This window comes from Falco biarmicus, chromosome Z, assembly GCF_023638135.1.
Source record: "Falco biarmicus isolate bFalBia1 chromosome Z, bFalBia1.pri, whole genome shotgun sequence".
Classification (NCBI taxonomy): domain Eukaryota; kingdom Metazoa; phylum Chordata; class Aves; order Falconiformes; family Falconidae; genus Falco; species Falco biarmicus.
Genome location: NC_079311.1, coordinates 47,519,130 through 47,541,216, shown reverse-complemented (window position 1 = coordinate 47,541,216; position 22,087 = coordinate 47,519,130). Strand labels below are relative to the sequence as shown.

General features: G+C 39.0%; 1 protein-coding gene across 1 annotated transcript in view; it reads right to left on the bottom strand.

The window, feature by feature from the left end:
• Nucleotides 1–268: 268 nt before the first annotated feature.
• The window catches only part of RORB (RAR related orphan receptor B), a 144,479-nt gene continuing 122,660 nt past the window's right edge, over nucleotides 269–22,087 (bottom strand). The window contains exons 5-10 of the mRNA XM_056325496.1: nucleotides 18,196–18,317; nucleotides 16,780–16,912; nucleotides 14,770–14,877; nucleotides 13,528–13,638; nucleotides 8,123–8,235; nucleotides 269–7,639 (exon numbers count right to left, since the gene is read on the bottom strand). Coding sequence (XP_056181471.1) covers nucleotides 7,484–7,639; nucleotides 8,123–8,235; nucleotides 13,528–13,638; nucleotides 14,770–14,877; nucleotides 16,780–16,912; nucleotides 18,196–18,317 — 743 coding nt within the window. The 3' untranslated portion in view covers nucleotides 269–7,483. The remainder of the gene's footprint in view (nucleotides 7,640–8,122; nucleotides 8,236–13,527; nucleotides 13,639–14,769; nucleotides 14,878–16,779; nucleotides 16,913–18,195; nucleotides 18,318–22,087) is intronic.

The window sequence follows — 22,087 nt, the reverse complement described above, 5'->3', positions numbered from 1 at the left end:
CTAATCAAGACAAGTATAAGTGCTTTTTTTTAATTTTTTTTTTATTTTTCTTAAAATAAGCTGGTTTTATCTGGAACAGTCTTCAAGGTAAAGCCTGTTCTTTCCTGTTCTTTGTGGTTGACCATCTGGCCCTGCTTGTTTTTCAATGCAGTTGCGTTCTTGTTGTCCAAATAAGGGACCAACGTGATCATAATATTGAAAACTAGGAGACATTTTTTAAATTCTGTTCAGACAGTTTTATATTGAACATACTTTACTGCTGCCAGTGTATAGCCATAAACAAGGGCCGCAGCCTTTTCTTGAAGCACACACATTTTTCTAAACAGCAGTATTTTTGATCACAAAGTAGCAGCTCCATCCAACAAATCCAACAAATATGCAAAAACACAGTGATATCTACATTAGATGAAGTTTTTCTTTATGTTATTGTACAGAAGACCACGTGCAAAGCAAACAATTTCTGCAAGTACAGTTACAAAGAAACACTTATAATTTATTTATTGCTGCTATATTCAATGATGTTTTCTTTCACTCTCCCTACGTGCTGTGCTTGAATTGTGAGGATGATGAAATTATGTAAATGTAGTACGTCACATTACTGAACTCACTGTGAGCAGTATTATCCTCGCTGCCTGCAGTAACACCCAGGAAATATCTCCTTTCCCAGAGTGTTTTGTGCATCACCTTATTCTCTCAGCACGAATGAAATGCAAGGACCATTCAGAGGACACCGACACACCCATCATGTCACTGGACATTCAGGATGCCTTTTTAGGAGAGTTACTGATCTGTGAGCTACCACTGTAGAAATTTTAGGTCTCTTCTTTTCACAATGGCTTTCATCTGCAGACTGAATACCCAAGTGGCTTTTATAGTTAAGTGATCTGCTGCAAACTGTTTCTGGGATGGTAAATTACCGGGGTGTTGGGCTCATTGTTACACAGCCTTACTTGCAGGGACAACACATGCAGTGACAATATAGCTAAGTGAGGACCCTGGGAGGAAGAGGAGGAAAGAGCCTGCTTCCTACCTCCTGGGTGGAGCCTCCCTTGCAGACTGCAGGTAAGGGTCAGCCTTGAGAAAGAACAAAGACTTATATTAGGAGCCCAGAGGAAAAGGAAAAGGAAAGAGAGGCAAAGATCTCTGGCCAGAAGACTGTTCTTTTTAATGGGCAGGTGTCACATGAACAAGAATTTCAGTCACTTGAATGTGGCTCCAGCAACCAGAAAAATTAAAATTTATATTGTAATGGGACAGCTGGTAAATAATATGATTATGAAAACCTTGATGCATAGGGATTTTGGCTTCTCCTTTCCACCTTTTGAAGTTGTCCACCCATCTTCTAGGTGTAGGGAGTTCAGAATATGGAGTTAAAATCTTTATATACCCACTGTAAGAACAGAAGCAATGATCACACTCAGAGCTGAGGAAAGCCTCTTGGCTGGAGACCTGGAATTAACTCAATCACTGGCAATACAGTCCACTGTAATTTGTCTTTCTGTGTGTGTTCTTGTATTGATAGGTCTGTAGAAAACATGTGGTGTAAAGCTAGGGATAAGCAGAAGCGCACCTCAAAATTCTAGGAAATGGAGTATTTTTCCCTAGTGCAGTATAAAACGGGTCATGTTTGCTTGAGGTAAGAAAAGGACTGGTCATGCCATGGAGAAGCATTGCTACAGAGGCCTGGGGGTAGCTATGATTTTGTGCATCCCTGAGAAGAAAGGCTAGCTGTTAGCCACTTTATACTACTTGCTTTTTATACACATTTCTCCATGTGGTAGTTCAGCATACTTGTTGCTGTTGTTGCTGACATACTATTATTTCTTTCACATCTTAACCTTTCTTCTTATACGCCTGCAGTAATTCTGAATATGAGCTCACATTAATGGTACCTAAACTCAGTACCTTTAAACTGCACTTTCTTTTGTCAGTTATCTGAATTCAGTAACTCATACAAAGCTTGCTTGCATTTTGTTTCCAAAAGGACTTTAACATCACAAACTGATGTGTCAGTAGGGCTCCACTGACCGTGAAACAATGAGTGAAGTGAGTCCTGCATCAAGCTGAGGAAATGCTGACAGTGAATTCAGTTTATACCAATGTTATTTCTAATCACTGGCTTGAAAGCCTTGTCTGGGTCATGTTCATTTGGGCAGCTCAACCCGTGCCCTTCAAAGCCTCTAACATTCTCTTCCTTATTATCACTGTTATATTTATATAGCTATTTTTAGTAATGAAACATCCCTGAGTGGCATACAGTGCAACATCTGCATCAAGCAGTGATTGTCATTTACAAAGTGTGAAACTTAAAAGGGAAAGAAGAGGACTAGGTCTCCAATACACTGTTCCTAATGGATGTCAGAGACAGCAGTTAAGTTTCTAGAGCGGAGGCAGAAAGTGCTGGCTGGGACAGGTTGGTAGATGTAAATACACTGTTATTGCCAGGGAAAAGCAAGCTGTTCTGTCTCAGTTTTCCATTTTATATGTGCTCAGGCAAATTTGGACAAAAAACTCTTTCATGTTTCATTTTGATCTTATTGCCCAGTGCTATATTCCTGGGATGTCCAACAGACAATGACTCTGAAAATAGGAACCATCTTCCAGGCTGGGCCCTGGTTCTTCTGGAAACAGCACAATCAGTGCAGAGTCAGGAGGAAGGAGGATGGGGGAACCCGAACATCTTTCAAATGTACTTTGTAGCACAGCTTTAGAGGGGGTGAAAAATGACAATGGGGAAAGGAGCCATCGCCTGCACATCTCTAACTGTGCTGCCTGACTGATTTGTGAAACTGCTGCAGCCTCCGAGCAGCTCCCACAGCCTGGTGGTGGAAGGCTGAGAGGCCAGTGTATGGGACTTGCTTTGCACTCTCTTTGTGTAGAAGTTATGTCAGAAATCCCTGCAAACTATCCCAAAGGGAAATGTACACCTGTGCAAGCTGTCACCATGAAAATGAACAAAGAAAATCAAATAATAAACCTTATCTTCATGGACAGGTCTGGTAGCTGCTCCACCTGGAACACCATAATCTGGCACAAGCACTGAAATAGCATTGGCGGCCCAGGTGCAACAGGAGGAATAAACTGATCCCTGTGAGATGGGAGTTGAAATGAACAATGGAAAGCATGAAGTAAAAGCATTAAAATGCAAGTATGAGAATAACATCTGACTTGTGTTCTGCAAAACTCAAAGGGGACCTCTTTACACCAAGGGTCTCTAACTTTATGAGGGGTTCAGCACCTTCTGTGGGGTGCTGAGATGTCTCCATTTTTAGAGGCTCTAGCTGGAGCTAAGGGAGCCTGACAACTTGCAGAATCAATTCCTAAATGCTGCCTATCACAAACCAATCAAAAAATATACATTGCTTTTGGAAACAAGTTGGCTCAGCTGAGTGCCTTCTATTACCCTTTTTTTCTAGGAATCGCTAAAGCAATCTTTCCATTAAAAGGAAACATGACTCTTGGAATTAATTCTTTACACAAAGAACTGGCAAGAGTGACATCTACACCAAAATCAAGTCTCTGTGGTAGTATAATGAACAGTCTACATCTGCTTCCTCAATGCCAAGGATAATTTAGATCAATGTGGTGGTTGAATTATATGAGAGCAATGCTAGAAGATTCAATACATGCTTTAAATATCCTTTTGTTAAAGATCCTGGCTTAATCAATCGTTAAAAAATGTGTCCCATTTGAAAACCTTGTCACTAAAAAAATAAACAAACATAACCAATTACGACAGAGACCAGATCTGACAAATGCTAGTTTTAGAGATTTCATTGAAGGGCTTCAGATACTACTGTGGACTAATGAAAGCCAAGAAGAAATAAAAGTGTAGTACTAATATTTTCTGAAATGCATTTTGCGAGTGGATTATGCAGTTATTTACTCTAATTCATGCTATTCTATTATTTAAAGTCTATGGATAGCTTCAACATATGAAATCCAGTATCAAGAATTTTAAATTTGGAATATAAATGACTATGTATCAAAACCAACAACAAAAATCCAGCCTGTGTCATGTGATTGTTATTTTTTGTTCTAAACTCAGTTAAAGAAGGGCAACAGAGGTACTACTTTACTTATGTGGTCAATCTCAAATCACAGAAAAACAAATAAAATTTATCAGCCTTAGTTACCACAAATAATGTATGAGAACGTATTTTTATTTTCCAAATAAGCAACAAGGTTATTTGCTCAAATTCTTTAAAAGTAGTAACAAAAACGGAGCAAGCTGTTGATAATTAACCATATTTGAAGATAAAATTTTGGCAATATTTGTACTGTTTGTACAGGCTATTGCCTATCAATGGCAATGAAGATTCTGTATACCAGCATCTTAATGTTTATCAGACAAAGGCAACAATCCATTTTTATTCCAGGAATGGATGCTGCTACCTCTGTGGCCTCTGGCAAATCATTTAACTTCTTTTCCTTCATTTCCACATCTTTAAAAAGAGGCAGTAACCTCATGATTGAAAAGGTCATGAGGTTGCAGTGATTTAAGAATAGTGCTTTAAGGATTAAAACCCCTGTGGATAATGACTAAATAATGTTCTCACTGGTGAGCTCCACTTGGTTACCTTGTCTGAATCATGAGTCAAAAATTCCAAGGACTGATTAGCTTATTTGAAAAGAACAAAACATTTTCAAGGTGTAACATATAATTGTGAAGGACTATTTATAAACACGACAAACCTCTTTATTTATTAGCACTAAGAGCAGTAACGACATATTCTGTATTTCTGTGGGTTGGCTACATATGTAACTATTGATGTACTGAAAACAAGTTTATAAAGGATTTCAAACAAATATATACGTGTGTGTTTGTGTGTTGGAAAAGACAAGGAATACATGAATCCCCTGCAGTTAAAACTGTGCACTTCTAGTGTTCAGTTTGACTTGAATTTTTTCCCAAATAAATTCAAACAAGTAGTACATAAATATAGCTGATTAATGTTTTTTATAATAGAAAAGAGTTGGAGTTTGGGGTCATTTTCATGGATTTGCCAGTAAAAGGGGCTGCAAACAGATAAATCACCTTCTAAGGGAATGCCAGTCTAAGGGTTTAAATGGAATAAAGAAGCATCAAGAGCAATGCTTTATTATGTTAATTGAAGACATTTTAATGTAATCAATGTAGGTCAGAAAATGTGCTCTGAATTTGGAGCAAAAAAGGTATTTTTAACAACTGCTGTTCTGTAAGACTAAGTTTGAAGAGTATGTCATGTTTGCATCAAAATTCTCAGCACAACTAACTTCTGTACAGGTTTTTTCTCTTTTCTTTTTGAAGTTGTAACAGACCTACAGAGAAACATTTAATAGCTGAGAGTTTGAAACTACTCTTGTATCTGATCTGACATTGTTAAAATAGAGCAAACAAATATTGATGTTTCTAGACTGGATTCTGCCATGAAACGTGAACTTGCAAACCAACTGATGGAGGGCAAGGGAAAACTCCACAAAGTACTTGGAATTGCCTGTGAATTATTTGGTCATGCAGAAAAGGGAACAGAAGATTGAGACCAGAGCTGTGTGAGTATGCTGGAAAAACTGGAGGCATTAAGTTGTCACTACAACAGATCAAGTTTCTGCACCCACCCTGGGGCCCACCTGTGTCCCTGTGGGCTCCCTGTGACCCTGCTCTGCCATGAAGCCTGGCAGAAAGTGGGTCCTTTGGCCTCCCTGTCAATGTGCTCATCCTCACCTTGCCTCAGACTGCACTGACTTCTGTGTGATTTGAAATAAGGAAATATATTTGCTCATCATCTTGCCTTCATTTCCTCTCTGCTGCCTGCTTCCTCTTTTCTATTCTACTCCCTCCACTGGGATCTCCGGAGACTTCTCTGAAAAAGCTCATAACGGGTAAAAGTGGTGGTAAGGTCAGGGTGGTAGCAGAAACTGAATCCATCTTCCATAGCTAAAAAGTCTATGTCTTGTATCTCTGGCACAACCCAAATACATTAATCATGACTGCTAATTAAACTTAATTAATCCACAAGATTAAGTCTGTGGCAGCCTTCCACCCCACTTTGTATTTGCCTTTGGTTTTGCAAGCAAATGCACATAAAGTCAGTTCAGAGACAGACAAAAAGAAAGCCCTAATTCTTTGCTCCCTTCCTGAAGTGAATCTAAAATCAACCCTATATATGTGTATATATATACAATTATATACATACAGGTATGTACATACATATATGCATGTGTATGTAACACACATATATGCATGTGTGTAATGGAAACCATCAGTGCCATCTCAATGATGGCTGTGTCAGAAACAGTGATAGCTGTATTTGCCTTCATCACCATAGCCGTTGCTTGCTTTGACTTTCCTCCTCCTTCACCCTCTTCCTCCCTCTGCCGCTACTCTTCAGGGCTACGTTTTAGGCTCCCTATGATTTTCATTGGGTTCACTATGTGTCTTTCCATTGAGTTCAGCAAAAAACCAAGACTTGCAACTACTTTTCAAAGCAGTATATATGAAATAAAATCATGAGTGGAATCAGAAAAATGTACATGTGGGATAGTCTACATTTTTACTCCGTGTTTCAAATACTTCACTGACATCAAGTCCTACGATGTTCACTTCTATATATGCTCTATCCCTGTAACAGGGAGAAAAATTAAAAGAAACTCCTTTTCTTCTCTCCACTAAAATCATCCAGACAAGGCTTTTGCACCATTGATACATTCCTGATGTTTCATTTACAGACTGCACACATGCACTACGTTACACATATCTCAGAAGTGATCCTGTCATTACACATCAGCAACTAATAATTTAACTCTGACTGGCAAAGCAAATCTTGATTGCCCAAAGTAAATCTAATACATTACTTGGAGAGTAAGAAATGCATGACAGCTGGGCTGAGCATCCTTTAAAAGTAGGCATGGGATTTTTAAGCTACAGCATGTATGCATATAATACCTACATATATATATATATTTTTTTTAAAGTATATAGCACATATATATATGTGTGTATTCCATACATGCACCATAATTTCCAAGACAGCTACAAATTTCCACATGCATTAAACTATCTAAAAACATAGAAATAGGCAAGTCTAATAAGTGGAATTTTCTTAAATTATATTTGAACAATAAACAGCAAGAGTAATACTGCAAAGTACTGCTCTATTCTCATGTATATCTACAATAAAATTCTAGGAACAGTTGTCTCCCAAAACATCCCCCAATAAAATAAAATTAAAAAAAAAGATAACACCCAGTGTCCTATATTCGTATATTCATTGTCAGTTCAAAAATTAAAAAAAAGTAAACAAAGAAAAGAGAAAAAAGACATCCCCACTCAGAGTTGCATATTTACATTCTTCAAACTGTAGCGGTGAAAAATAAATCTATTAAGTGCAGGACATTCCTAGTGTTGCAGTAGTGACATTTTTAATAAGTTCTTCATGAAAACATTTCTTTATGTCTTAATAGTGATGCATTCCATGACTACGTGAAAATTCTATTATCCCCTTCACTTGCAGCCAGTCGTAGAGTCTGGATTGAAAAGCTCCTTGTATAATGGAGGAAACAGTGTGTTCACTATATCTGGATGAGACTGCTTAAATACCTGTAGTTTCTCTCCGTGCAAGTTGCAAAGTGCAGTAATGGTTGGTATCTTGGCTATTAACTGTGAGACATTAAAATAAAAAGAAAAGGAAGAGGGAGGAAGCAAACTTAGTATAAATTGCAGTTTCCAAAAGGGACTATGTTAAGATCTTGTTGGGTAACTGAATGCAATACTCTGAACTCCATCAAAACTACACATCCAAAGGACCAGACACTGTTCTTACTGTAAAAGCTCAAAAACAATTGTCCTGGAAATTTTAGGCATGTACCAAAGAAGTATATAGCAAGGAAATGCTTCCAGGGGTATTTTTTTAAGGCAGCCTCATTCTTGCGAGGATACCAATTAAAAAGATTAGTGGTTGAAAAAAAAGCAGACTAAGAGGAACCAGGGGCAAGAGTAAAACAAGACTTACTTCTCCTGTGCATTACCAGTACATAGTGTGCTGCTTTTAACTTACATTAATGTGGCAGTACATGGGGAAATGACTACCAAAAAAAAGCATCACAATCAAGGAGTGCTTGGCTCTTTGTCTTAACAATTTACCTTTGTCAAAGTCTCATCGTCGAGGTGGTTCTTCTGGATCACATGTTGAAGTGCAAAGTAAATCTTTTCCTGAAGCTTCTGGACTTTCCTTGGCTCTATTAACCAGGCTCGATCTGAGAAAAAGGAAAGCAACAGCTAAAGTCAAGAATACACACACATTGGGCACGCTCATGGATGAAAGTGTCCCATGCTGGCAAGCATTCACAGCAATCATAATTCCCGTGAGAAAGGATAGCATGATAATTAAGACATAGTTTCAGAGGCAAAGTATTTTAATCTATTAAAAGATCACCTGAGATTTTAATTACCAGAAACAAAGTGTACAGAAACACAATAGCTCTGCATCTCTTTAAACTGGGATGTTAGAGATAAAGATGGGAGTAGAAATGACACAAGGCACAACCATTTTATCATTTTCTGTTGGTAAAATCGGTGTTCTTCCAACTTCATACTGGCTAGGTGAAAAACATGTGCTATCTCGGTGGCTTAATACATAAATAATAAACATATTGATCAAAACAGTTCTTAGAAAATAATAGAATAGAATTATTTAAAAATTAAAATAAAATATATCTCATTATTTACTAGGATAACATTTAAAGACCAAATATTATATTCTGAATAAAAAGAAATGGCTTCCTGCAAAAGAATTTCTTTAATAATTCAAAAGAATTATGAGCCGTTGCAATGTCTTGAAGTGCAAATTTCTCATTATTTAAAAATGTTCTCTTTTTAAACAACACAAAATAAAAGATTATCTGGGAGAATAACAATTACAGACACAGTCATTTGGAAACCTATGTGGCTTCTACTGAACTCAAACCCTAAGTATAGCAGGTCTTCCTTAAGATCTATATTCTCACAAGTCATAGCTTCTGGACACAAATACTTTGAATGAGAAGCAGCAGACCCCAAGACAATCCCAAAAACATTACAAAGTGTGTTCACAGCATCATTCAACCTTCTGTTCTCCTATGCTGCAAACTTGTTTCTTCCTCCCTCTTTTCCTTAGTCCAGACCAATTCTTGGGTATAGATTTCAGCTTTCAAACACAAAGCAAGAAAATTTCTTTTATCACAGGGCATGAATCTTCATGTGCAAATTGAAAAGTGCAGGAAAATCCCTTCCACTTTCAGAGCTCTTTCACCCACTCCCAGTCACTAAAATAATCCATAGAAATAATATAAATCGATCATTTCAATAAGCATACGTGTCAGAAAGGCTGGAGCTGAATAGTAAGTATTTCCTCACAGAAGGAGCAGGATTCTGTCATTTGTCTGACTGTGGAGAGATGTGTATGAAAAGTGTCCATCAGCAAGTACCGAGAAAAGAGACAAACCCAAACCTCTAGTTACTTAACAGATGACCAGGAAAAGAAAATAATCTTTTTGCAAATCTTAGAGAATCATGCTCCCAGAAGGTAAGCCAATGGATCCTGTGCTACCAGTGGCAACAGAAACAGGATTAGCTGGGAGCACACACAGCCATCTACACAAATAAGCACACAGTAATATTTAGATTTCACAGGGTAGGTGTCAATTTTTATGCTATTGCAAAAACACACTTCTCAATAGTGTTAAATCGAGGCCTATTGTGGCAGACTGGAGCTAAAAAGATTTATCATAGAAAGCAATCCTTAAAGATTTATCTTTCTGTCACAAGAATAAGCTTAAAAATAGACTGAGGCTGTTGGAGGAGAGGTATAATCATTTATCTGTCATGGAGCATGCTGTATATAACAGAAACATTCTTCAGTTCATGACAAGAGCTAGGTGAAACTTTTACAATGGATATTATGTTCATCTTCCAAAATGTGGTTTCTACTCTCTGAAAACCATGTGCAAAATTTGACGGAATTCCCCAGGTACCTCTAGTTATGTTCACAAAAGTACAGGAAAAAGTCAATAGAATCGTGGTGACCCAAAATTCATCTCCCAAAATGTGGTTTCTACCCTCAGGTACCTCTAGTTATGTTCACAAAAGTACAGGAAAAAGTCAATAGAATAGTGGTGATCCATACAGGATATAAGAAGCAGTGGTTCAGTTCCATACTTTTCCTTTTGGGTTTTGAACTTGTGTCTCTTTAAAGTGTACACAGGCCACTAGGCTAGACAATAGTACAGGAAAAAAGATGAGGGGCAACTCTGCTTTTGCAAAAAGAAAGATGGAAAAAAGGAACATGGCCAGCCAGAATTTCAGAAGTAGTGGCACACAGGGGGCAGCTAGGTTAGTGTCTTACCACCTGGCTCTGGCATGTTTGCAGGTGGAGGTGCCTTTGTAACCTTTACTGCACTGCTTCTACAATGTTTTAACCTTTGCAATCAGAAATCAAGTTAAAGACTCACCTCCAAGCAGAGTAGTTAGGTACACCTTAAAGGGGATAATCTGGATTTGTGCTCTGAATCAGGTGGAAAATGGGTTTGACATTGGGCTTTGCAACCTTAAATTTATATTAATGGATGTTCTTAGGTCCCCTTACTCCCTATAGGACGACTCTTGTTTCCTGTAAACTACCCTAAACATTGGGATCAAGGGTTAAAGATCAAGGGTTAAAGAATCACCTTTCAGGATGGTGGCTTCTGTAGAAAAGAAACTTGAATATGAGTACTACTCATAGTATATCATAGAATCTCTGTGTACCTGTATTAGTGGATGGTGCAGATACTTCTGAGAAGCAGTGCTTCATTTTTAATTTTTTACCTATGTTCCCAAGATGAAACACTTTCTTGTGAAGAAACTGGAACATCTATTGTATAAGGAAATTGTTTCTTTTTCTATTGTTAACTATCATTTTGTAGGAAAATAAATGGTAAATTTCAGTGTCAATTCAACCTGTACTGGTTTTCCCTGCCTTCCAACACACAAATTTCACAGCCCAGATGAAACAGGAATTATTTGCACAATCCAAATTTGCATTCTTTTAATGAAAAAGAGATTGCTTTCAGTCATGTACACGCTACTTCAGACCATAATTTATTTCTTATTGTGCCTTCTCTGACTAAACACACACATCCTTACAGACTACAGAAAAAAGCAGTCAGCATGCATCAAGCTGACTTTCCCCTTTTTGTTTTGTTTTGGTTTTTTTTTTTTTTTTTAAAGCAATAGGAGACACTGTGTGTGTCCTCTTCTTGCAAGTAGGAAAAAGCCAACTTGGATGTGAAATGAGGAACTGTGGATTATTGAAATACTTCAGCTTGTAACACCACCTTCAACCCTGAATCTTGATTATAGTGAAGAAAACCTTGGAATTGCCTCTTTATCTGTGCTACTTAGCAGAAACAGAAGCTGCTATTCAGGAGACACCCAGCTTTGAAAGGCTGTATCAGGACTGATGTAGGCCAGGGCTGAAATGCATTATTATAGTTAGTGGAGAAGCTTTTAGAACACATGCCTGCAATACAGCTGGCTCAAAGCCAGAGCTGAATTGCTAGCTTTTTCAGGTGGTTAGTACAGCTGCAGGAAGTAGGAATGAATGTGGATAGAGTGTCCATGACATGAACTTCTGGCGGAACACAAGAGATTTTGGTGCTTTAAAAATTAAAGGGACATATGTAGAATTGCAGAGCTGAATGAGAATTTTGATGTCCACCTAATGTCTACCTGCAGCTAAGCACATTTCATAAATTACTTGATCCAAAATCCATTAAAATCAGTGGGAAACTTTCCATTTGGAAAACTTTCCATTACTGACATAGGTTTTGCCCAGGCCTTAAGGCACAGGACATCCTGAGATACTAGAAACTTTCTGCAACCAAATTTTGTTGAATAGGGCTATTACTTCTTCTACTTTCCGATATTACCTAGAAGACAGAAACATGTTTTCAGTCTGGCTAGAAATTACATAACTGAATTATCTTTCTCCCTACAGACAAGATGCCCCCATCTGATCCACAGTGCTTCGAAGCCAGCTTCAAAATGTCCTTGTTTCCGTCTGTTCAGCTAACTACTAATTTTCTGTTCCTAACTGTAAGAAAATAAACTGAAGAGTGAAAAACCCTCCAGCTGTTACAAAAGACAAATACAGATCCTGCTTACAAGGACCCCAGCACTCTCTTCTTGCTTCCCTTGGCTTCGTAATGTGAAGTCAGCTGGTAACACCAAAAACATCTTCTGCAGTCTCTGTTAACATCTTACTGAAGAACTTCACAGCCCAGACCTCAAACAAATTCCAAGGTTGCCTTCAACTTCCCACTGAGTCAGTTTGCTGAACAGATCACTAACTCAAAGGAGGACCAAGCCCTGCCTGCACATCTCTGTCACGCTCACAGCTTTGGTCTTTTCAGACTGAGGGAGGGCTGATGGACAGGGACCCATCAGTACCTTGCAAATCCCCTGTCCCAGTGGAAGTCAGGGCATCTGGGGGACAGTGCACAGGCATCTCCCACCCCTGCACACACGTGGGACACCTCTGAGGTGGAAATCGTGGCTGTTTTGAGGGTCTTTTCTGGAACATCCTTGCCTATCACCATGAAAAGCCACCAGGTCAGCCAGTGCACCTCAGAGCAGAAGACCGCAAGAACTGCTCAAAGAGAAAACAAAAGAAGTGGAGTCCTTTCAGTAGGTGTCATTAATGATGAAAATGAACAGGTTGACACCATATGTGCTAGTCTAATTCTGCCTAACATAACCTGCACCACAGATGTGCAAAAGGGCAAAGTGACCTAGAGGAAGTATTCAGCAGAACAGGCTAGAAAAATAATTAATGGTGGGATTTTTTGTAAAGGCCTTTCAAGAGGTTACCCTTAATGGGAACTGCCCTGAAGCATGTTTAAAAATCCTACACTAAGCTGTGAGCTTACCTACTACATCACCCTCTGAGTCAATTCAATCACAAACCCCTCTTTTCCGTGGTCAGACAGCCAGCACTCACTGAATGCATGTTTGCCTGTGCAGAGTTATGATATACGAATACATGAAAAAGTATGTTGCTCCTGGAATCACCCTCTCACCTGGAGCTAAATTTGGACAGGATGTCACAGAGATTTTTACTGTTCATGTTCTTATACCCACAGAAACAGCCCACCACAGTTGGGGACTATATAACCTGTTCAGGGCTGTGAGGTTTGAACTCCTGAAAATGCTCGGAGGTACATGCACCTCCTTGAGTACCACGCTTCTCTGTATGTGGTCTGAAGGAGCGCCAGCCTGCACTGCTTGTCTGCACAATCCTGCTCCACCTCTGTTACCCTCATACTTTGGATCTATTTCCAGCATGTGTAATGTCTGACAGCATATCAAAAAGAGAGTGAGGTATATTTGGGTAATTCAGGTATTCTTCCATTGCTTAATACATTGCTTAATACTGCTTAATACAGCTTAAACAGCTGTTCAAGTAGGTAGAAACAGAGGTGGCCAAGGAGGGGGGGAAAAGATCATTGTGGTGTTCGGAATGAAAAAATTACCTGGTGATATTAGAACAGCAGATGAAAACAAGGCAATCTCCTCTTCAGTCAGCTGTAAGGAACATAAATTCTTTGCGAAGTCAAACGCTTCATTCACCAGATCATCAGAACCTGCAGACCACAGAGGACAAAACCAAAGCTAGAAATTTATCAGCTCTTTAACCTGCCATGAAAAGCGCTGCTTCAGTGTCAAAAAAAAGTTGTGAGTAAATATCCATACTTCTCAAACAAGTGCCTTTCATCAGCCATTAAAATTCCACCTACCCCAAAAACGTATCACTAAAACACCCACAGAAGCACAGAAAGTGTCAAGAATTAGGGGCATGACCTGTACAAAAATCATAGAGACATCTTAGAAGAGGGTTTGCTTTTCCCAATGTGGAAATCCCTGCTATTTCTGAACAGATATTAAATCTAAGATATATGAATGACCAGTCCTAAATAACTTTCACAAGTATAGTTTTATTAAATAACAGCACAAATACATATGAAAATTTGTGAAAACATTTGTGTAAACACCAAAATAAATCAACTAATGCACATTGATAAATGCTTTAAATTTGTAAGGTAGTGTTACATTTACCACATGCAAATTAGAAAAATATATACCTATATGATAAATATGAACAGTTGAAGCAAACACCTTCTCTGAGTTAGGTCCTGAATAAATTTCTGATGAAGTATCAGTCTCATGGATGGGGAAAAGATATCCATTTAGCTATTAACATTTCAGGAAGCACTTGATACCATGTTGAGAAATTAAGTAATTGTTTCAATACATGAATCTAAATAAGCTTAAAACTTTTAGACAAAGGAGTATTTTAGGTAAGTCCTTGTCTATATTTTCTAGTAGTTCACCATTTTAGTCCCCTCATTGCAGGGGCTAAAACTGTCTTCTGCAGGACACAATTAGTGGGAGTGATTTGATACATCAAGCATAACTGAACTGTGAAGATAAACTGCTTGGCTCCTGCCATAAACTCGTATTTTACCAAAACTTCATATGGCAGAGTAAGAATTCTATCTGAAAAAAAACCTCATCCTGCCCTTTTTTATCAGAGAAAAACACTTATTACTGCTAGCAGCTAGTGGAGTTATCTTTTTGCTTTTTCAGTTCCAGCCTAGAGATTTAGGGATTCAACATTTACTGGGTATTTTCATTGTGGGTCACTACTTTCAGAAAGACAAATCTGTCACTATGTGGCTTAATGTCATTGGTTGAAAAGAAGATAATCAACATACCCAAGGCTTTAAACATTTGCATCCCTCCATACTTTCCTTCAAACAGAACAGTATTGTTGAGTGGGTTGAAGGCACGGCACATCCTCACCAAAACGACTTCCAAGCAGCCTATCAAACACACAAAAGAGCAAATGTACCACATTATTACAAACCCAGGAAATCTCAAGAAAATGTTTAGGATGACATCAGTTATTAGAAACATCATCAGGAACAGACACTCTTTGAAGGCATCTAGGTGATTTGTCTCTGAATGAGAGAAAAGATATTTCTGTCCACTTTGAGTACAGAAAGGGATAATTTCTGATCCAGCCTAATCACCCTTTCTTTACGTTGATTTTGCCCCAGCAAATTGGAAGCCTGGACTTAATCTAAATTTAGACCAGGCCAAAGATTTTCGATTTGAAATATTTTATCCTGAAAATTAGGTGTTTATTGAAACTCCCTTTCAACAAGTAAAGATTTTTTTTATATATAAAAGCAGCTCCACTCAATATGTATATAAATCCCAGCTTAATTTGGCTGGAGGGGGGAGAACATCACAAAATGTTTTTAGAGAGAGAAAATAAAAGTTAAAGTACTGTCAAGAACACCCTTAAATTAGGTTTTATTTTTGTTTCCCTTGTTTTTGTTTCTGGTTGGGGAATAGCCAGAGGGGCCCTTCTTTTTTTCTCCTTCTCTTTCTCTATTATTTCCTAACTGCAAAAATACACAGTCTGGGAAAATTTTTAAGAAAAATATAACTGAATCCAAATCTCCTGTAAGAGGAACTCTGAATCCGAGGATCCTTTTGCAGACACGCTTTTGGCTGAAAAGTCCTGACTTTCTAATTCCTGCTCAGCATTAACAGCAAAACAGAAAATAAAACCTGACATCTTTATACATGCTGAAGCTAAACAGAGTTGTCTGACAGCACAGTCAAATATAACCATATCTTTCACTGAAGGTGCAGCTGTATCGTTAGCTCTGCCAGCCAATTGAAGGAAGTTACTTGGGTGCGCTGGCACCTGCAGCATTTTCAAAATTAGTGTGAGCTTTAAAAAGTTATGCTACGGCTCCATTTTTCCAGGAGGTTGCCTGTGTGTTCCAAGGGTTTCTGTATCCCTTTCCCTTTGCACCTGTGCCCACCATCTCAATCCTGCCTGACACTGAGCCACAGCCCTCTGTGTACAGTGTTGAATCACACTGGCTTTCAGCCATAACGAAGAGCTCTTTTTTGAAATAAGAAGCGCTTCTTGTGCTTTAACGAGCTGCCTCACACAGCACCCTGCCTTTTACACATGGAGGGAGCAAGAAACTGATATGACAGGGTAAATGGATTTAATTGCCAGTCGCGGTTCACGTGGACATACCATTTTGTTCTGAGTTTGGCAGTGTACTACATAGTCATGATAAATCTTGTCATGATTCTTCTGGAGGACAGAAATTGCTGAGTTCCATGACAGGGAAGGAATCGTTTTTTCCTCTTGCCCTTACAGGCACATATGCACACCCAGGCACGCACAGAGAACGTGGCTGGAGCACACTGCTGTAATCTGCTCTCATTTATTCTGAAACCAACTGGCACCAGCAGGGATTTTCCCCCCTGTGCACTAGCTGGAGGGTATTTCTGTAGTCTCATTAAAAAGATTAGAGATGACCACAGAGGCAGGTCCCGGTGAGCCTGTGTTCGTTTCACTAATGACAAGTGGGGATTTTACAGGGTGGCAGATGACTGCTTCAACGAGCTCAATTTGTGGGGTACTTCCACCACATGTCAGGTTGGAGACTGCAGTTTCTGCAATGACTGTGTGCTTGTGTGTACTTAAAAACCACAACTGACTGTAGAGGGATGGGAATCAGAAGGCAGTAACATGATTAATGTGGAAAAATATAGAGGGGTTCATGTAGTTCATGAAACAGACTGAAATTAGGGTTCCTTCAAAATTGAAATGATCTGCAGAACAAGACAGCAGAGCACATTTCTAATGTGCTGGTTGCTAAACCAGTCTCAAGCCTCTGGTGTTCACCCACCTGACTTAAGAAGGAGAATTTGGTCATTCTGGCAGAGCTCCATGAATCCTGTTATGCGCTTCGCAAACTCCACCACGTACTGGATAGCGTGGGTGATCTGAATGGCACACTGCTGCCACAGAGCTTCTCTGGTCTTCAGGGAAAACACACACAGAGAAAAGCAAAGCAGTGAGCAAATGGGTTCATCAGTCCATTATGTTCTTCAGGTGGCCTTGCAGCAAGGTGCATGCCTCAGACGCCACCCCCAGCCCCAGGCAGAGCTAGTGGCATCTCTGCTTCTCAAGGTACCTGAAGCTTTTCATTGGAAGGTTGTTTTCCCAAGCTGATTGCTGCAGTGATCTGAACTCTGGCATTGCCTCTCCAAAGAGGGAGAATGCATTGTCCAATATTAGAATGTTAATGTAATGTAGGTTTTTGTGCAAGACAGACAAACAGTGGTACAAACAATGCAAACATCCCATAGTACTCTTAAGGAAGAAGTGGCACAGTGCTATGAAGTTATCCAACAGAATATTTTTGCTAGTTTGAAATGCAAAATAGAATAGAATTAAAGTACCATTGCAATCCAAACACCGATTGCATCAAATTTTTGTCTCCTTGACAATAATTTTCCTTGGACTCGCAAATGTGCAAATGTAAACAGATGCTTTTTGTTTGCACGCCACAGCTCTGCAAGCTGTGGTGTGTTTTTACTATTGCTAGTATTGCATAGCCGTTCAGCTTTCAAAGAACAAGCTGGAGTCTCTTCCTGGATCAGCTAATGTGCCAATTGAAATCTGACTGACAAATCATTGCTAGTGATGCTAGTGCAAAAGGCACAAAGATTTTGGTTGACTGGACTGCACCTGAAGAGGTGCCAGTGAGAAATAGCCTGAAATTCACCTGAGGATCACAGTGGTCGAACAAAAATGTAATGTAATGAGATAATTTTGTCACCTAGTTTTGAACAACTTCAATTTAAGGAGTACTTTCAGTTTGACATTACTATCCTCTGTAAGTGACAGATTTTTGTTATTCACATAAAAAGGGGATGCATTTTTAAAATTATAAGGAAACACAGTCAGGTTGTCTTATTTTCTTAAAATCCTTACAACAGAGGATCCAATCCTGATCACATTAAAGTCAACTGAATTTTTGCATGAAGTTTAGACCTGCAATAACAAGCAAAGCATGGGAAGCTGGGTTCCATAACCACGCCCAAGCTTTAACACTAGCAAACATCCCAACATGCTGGAAAGCTGCTGCTTCTTTTTGTGAAGTGTCACTCCCTTGCTTTCAGCAATCAGTTTCTCAAATATATTTAAAAGCCTGTTTTGACCTATATGAAACTCATCAGCATACCCTTGCCAAATACATTGTACTGTTAACAATTCAAATCATAGAGAGCAGAAGAAAAAGCATATTACAGGATTGTACCTTGCTCTGGTAAACCTTGATTTCTTCATAAGTATGGGTTTGCCACGCTAGCTGGTGTAGTTCCTCCATTGTATATTGACATGTCTCCAAATGAGATTTAATGATATTCTGTGCAATTCGATCTGTGAAGAAGAGAATAAAAAACAGCTTGCATGAAACAGTGAGCAGTGATTTGCAATAGCACAATGTTGAAAACATTAAAGTTGTTGGAAGATGCAGATTTTTAAAAAAAAAGGTAAAATCTTTTCTTTCCAATACTACCTTTCTTATTTTTTTGATTTCTGAAGAGGACTGTTGCAAAATGTTTCAGTATTCAACCCAAAGCCAAAAGATGCTCGATAAATAGTGGATCTGCACATTAAAATAATGAATCTTGTGAAGATACTCAGACTCTTTCATTCTGGAGGTGATCTCCATCCTCCCCTCCCCCTGTGTTTACCTAAATGTCATTCGGAGACTCTGGTTACTTCATCACTTCCGTCTGCCCCAAGCCTGTGCCATGCTCTGACTGCTCAACCCTGACATGGGCATTTGAATTACCTTGGGCTGACTCAGAAACAGGTCTCATCTCTTTTTCTGAAGTTAGTTTTCAGCTGGATCAATTTCTGATTTAGCTTGATGAATACAAACATGTAGGCTGGTGGTAACAAGGGGTGATAACTAGAACTAGTATCCTGGGTTTTAGAAGGAGAGATGGAAGAAATAGACCTCACATTTACCTTTAAGTTATTCTGAGATCATAGTCTTAAAAATCACCGTGTAACCACTGTGTAGAATGCTGGATGCAAGGGGAAAAGGAAGCATTCAGTGCTGGCCTGAGATCCCACTGAAAGCAAGAGTAAACTTCTCAGGGAAGTATTTTAAAGTAGATATTTGCCCTTTATACAACTCAAGTAGATTAAAAAGATTTCATAAAAAATACCAGCATGAATTCATTAGCACTGGAAATTGAAATGTCTTGAAATGCTATAGAAATGTGATGATTTCTTATTTTGCAGGTTTGAGACCTGTATGTCTAATGAAGCTCAGTGCTTCAGTCTGAAGACATTGCTTAAACTGAATACCTTTTAAGCAATGGAACAAAGTCGAAGTCGCAGAACCGAACTGAAGCCCTTGCGGCAGAATTGGCATTTGCAGAAAACATGTTTGTCAAAAAAGGAAAGGACACTGACAATGCATTAGCCAAACCTGAATGTGGGAAGTAGAAAGAACTAGGAATGTAATCATTTACTCATTCACATCCTCAACAGTTTTCATATAGTGGGTGGATCTGATGCTTGGAGTCCCAAAATAAAACTGTTTCTTTGGCCTGATGTTGACTGAATTTAAAAACACCACCAAGAAGGAAAGCTGAAAAATGAATGTAAACATGTATATGCTCCCTGCAATCACTGCTATAGGAGTGTTATTTAGAGGAGAGATGCTTGTGCTACTGTCACAGTTAATAAGCCGAGATTCAGTGAAAAGGAACTGAAGAAAACACAAAAGAGTTGCAGGTTTTTGTAGGAACAATAAAACCTGCTCAATTCAATCTTTACAGGTATCTCTTTAAAGGTCAACACTATCTTTAGGTTTCCTGATGGAAGAACTGACTCAGGCATAAAGATAACTAAAAGTGTGTATTAGTGAGTACAGGGATGTACCCATTGTTCTTTTATGGAAGGCTGGATACAAGTCTTAACCCATAATGGTAAGCTGTTGCATTTTATAGTAAAAACCTTACAGATAGATGGGCATATTGGCATAAAGGGATGATGAATTAAAACTGTTTTTAAAAGGATCAACAAAGGTTTATTTGCATTTCTTTAATCAAGAAACCAAGAAAAAAAGAAGTAACCTCCAGTTTTTTTAGAACAAATTTCAGATATTTACTCCCATATTGTTCTATTTAAATTACCGTTTTAACAATATCATCTATCTGGAAACATCCTTAGCCATGGTAAACCTGACTGCAGAAATTAAGCTTAAGCTATAGGGTTTGTCACTTATGTTTCTGGATGGGTTTAACCAGACAGAACTGAGGTGTGGTCAGAGGAACATTTAGGCCTTGTATCTAATACACCAGTAAAAGAAGTATGATTTCAACTTGTTTTGCATGTCTACAGTCTGAATAGTGAAGGATTTTGTTCTCTGCATGCATTGGCTGGTCTTTTTCTCTCTTGTGCTTCCTAGCCTGGCTCTCCTAGCCTCGTATGTGAAAAAAGCTAGAACTATTCACACCCTTTACATAAAGAAATACATACAATAAATACCTCAAATTATTTAATATTACTGCATAGACAGATATTTGAATCACATAAGGTGACCTAGTGCCAACAATCTGAATAGAAGAACTTTTCATTTCACTGACTTCAAAATATACTTGGTTAGCAGTTCTATATTACTGCAGTGATCCTCAACTCCACTCCTCCTACCATGTACTTACCTTAGGACTGAAGAGCTGAGAAGCTCTTCAGTGTTTTGTAGGGATGGCACCCTGTGTTTTACCCCATACATCTTTTCCTTATGTACTTGTGCTTATGTTGAGCTGACATTAAACCCCATTTAGACATGCGAAGGCCTAGGGCAATCACAGCAAGCACCAGTTCCGAATGCTGACATCCAAAGAAGAATCAGGTGCAAGACAGACTTGAAACTCCTGCGCCGCAGGCTAGGCAAGGCTGAGTGTGTGATTGAAAGGGTACATGGGTCTCAGGGGAGGAGGGGACTGCTCATTCAGCATAAGGAGCAGAGGAGGCTGCTTGCGTACACTCAGTGCTGGAGTCCCTGGAAAGAGCTTTATGCAAACATAGCATACACTGGATGTGCAGAGCTGACATGATGCAAAAAGTAAAAGAAATTCAAGCTTGTCTTGGCTTCTCAGATGGTCCAGCAACAGAAGACCCAATGCAGGCAGAGCAAAGAACATCACTCTCAAAGGGTTTCAAAGACCATAGTCCTTTTTTCTGCCATTTTCAGATTTTTGCATCTTTTTGCTAATGAAGCTGGGATCAGTACACAACTCAGCAAATTCCATGCAGAATGCAATTCCTAAACCACTGGGAATAATGTACTGACATCTAACGTAAACCTGTTCTGCCACATGGCTCATGGTACTGTGCTGTACCCAAAATATGATACATTTCTGTGAAACCTGGCAGCTCTGAGGCACTGCTGGTAGTGGAGTTGTTTTAGCAGAACTAGAAAGGAAGGGACAATGAGGGAGGGAAACAAGCAGCTTCAGTGCAGTGGGAGAAGGGCTCTTGCCTCGATGTCTGTGGCCTCAGCCCTATGGAGGTACCCTGCTGGGATGGTGCTCAGCAGCTATTTCCTTCCTGTTCTCCAGGCTAGAGGAGTCCACACGAGTCTTGACTTTTGTTCATTTTGTTTTAAAAAATGTTGAGCCAGAGATTTCAAGGATCCCTTACACTGGAAGCTGCATGGACACAATTAGGAATCCAATTTGGATGGAGTAACAGGACTATAAAAAACAACTCCATTTTTGTGATCTCAATGTGAACTCCATTTCTATTTGAAATGTCGTCAGCCTCCATTTTACATAAGTTACAGTAGGTTTGCAAGGTTTGCTTTATGGAAAGGAAAACAAAAGAGATGATGTAGCCAGTCAGGTGTGAAAATCATAGTCTGCAACATTTTATTTTACAAGCAGCAACTGCTGCAACTGTTGAGTGAAAATTACTAATTCCAATTGAAAGAATTACTGAGTCTTCATGATAGTACACCACCAGAATTATAATAACTAAGGCTGTGAACTGCAGGATTTGTAAAGCTTATCTGCGACAGTATCCAAACAGAAATGTAGACTAGGTGGGTCACTCCTCCCCTTTTGTTTAGATACTGGATTTATCATATTAGGGCTATATGTCTTACTGCATGATGATCACTTGATACT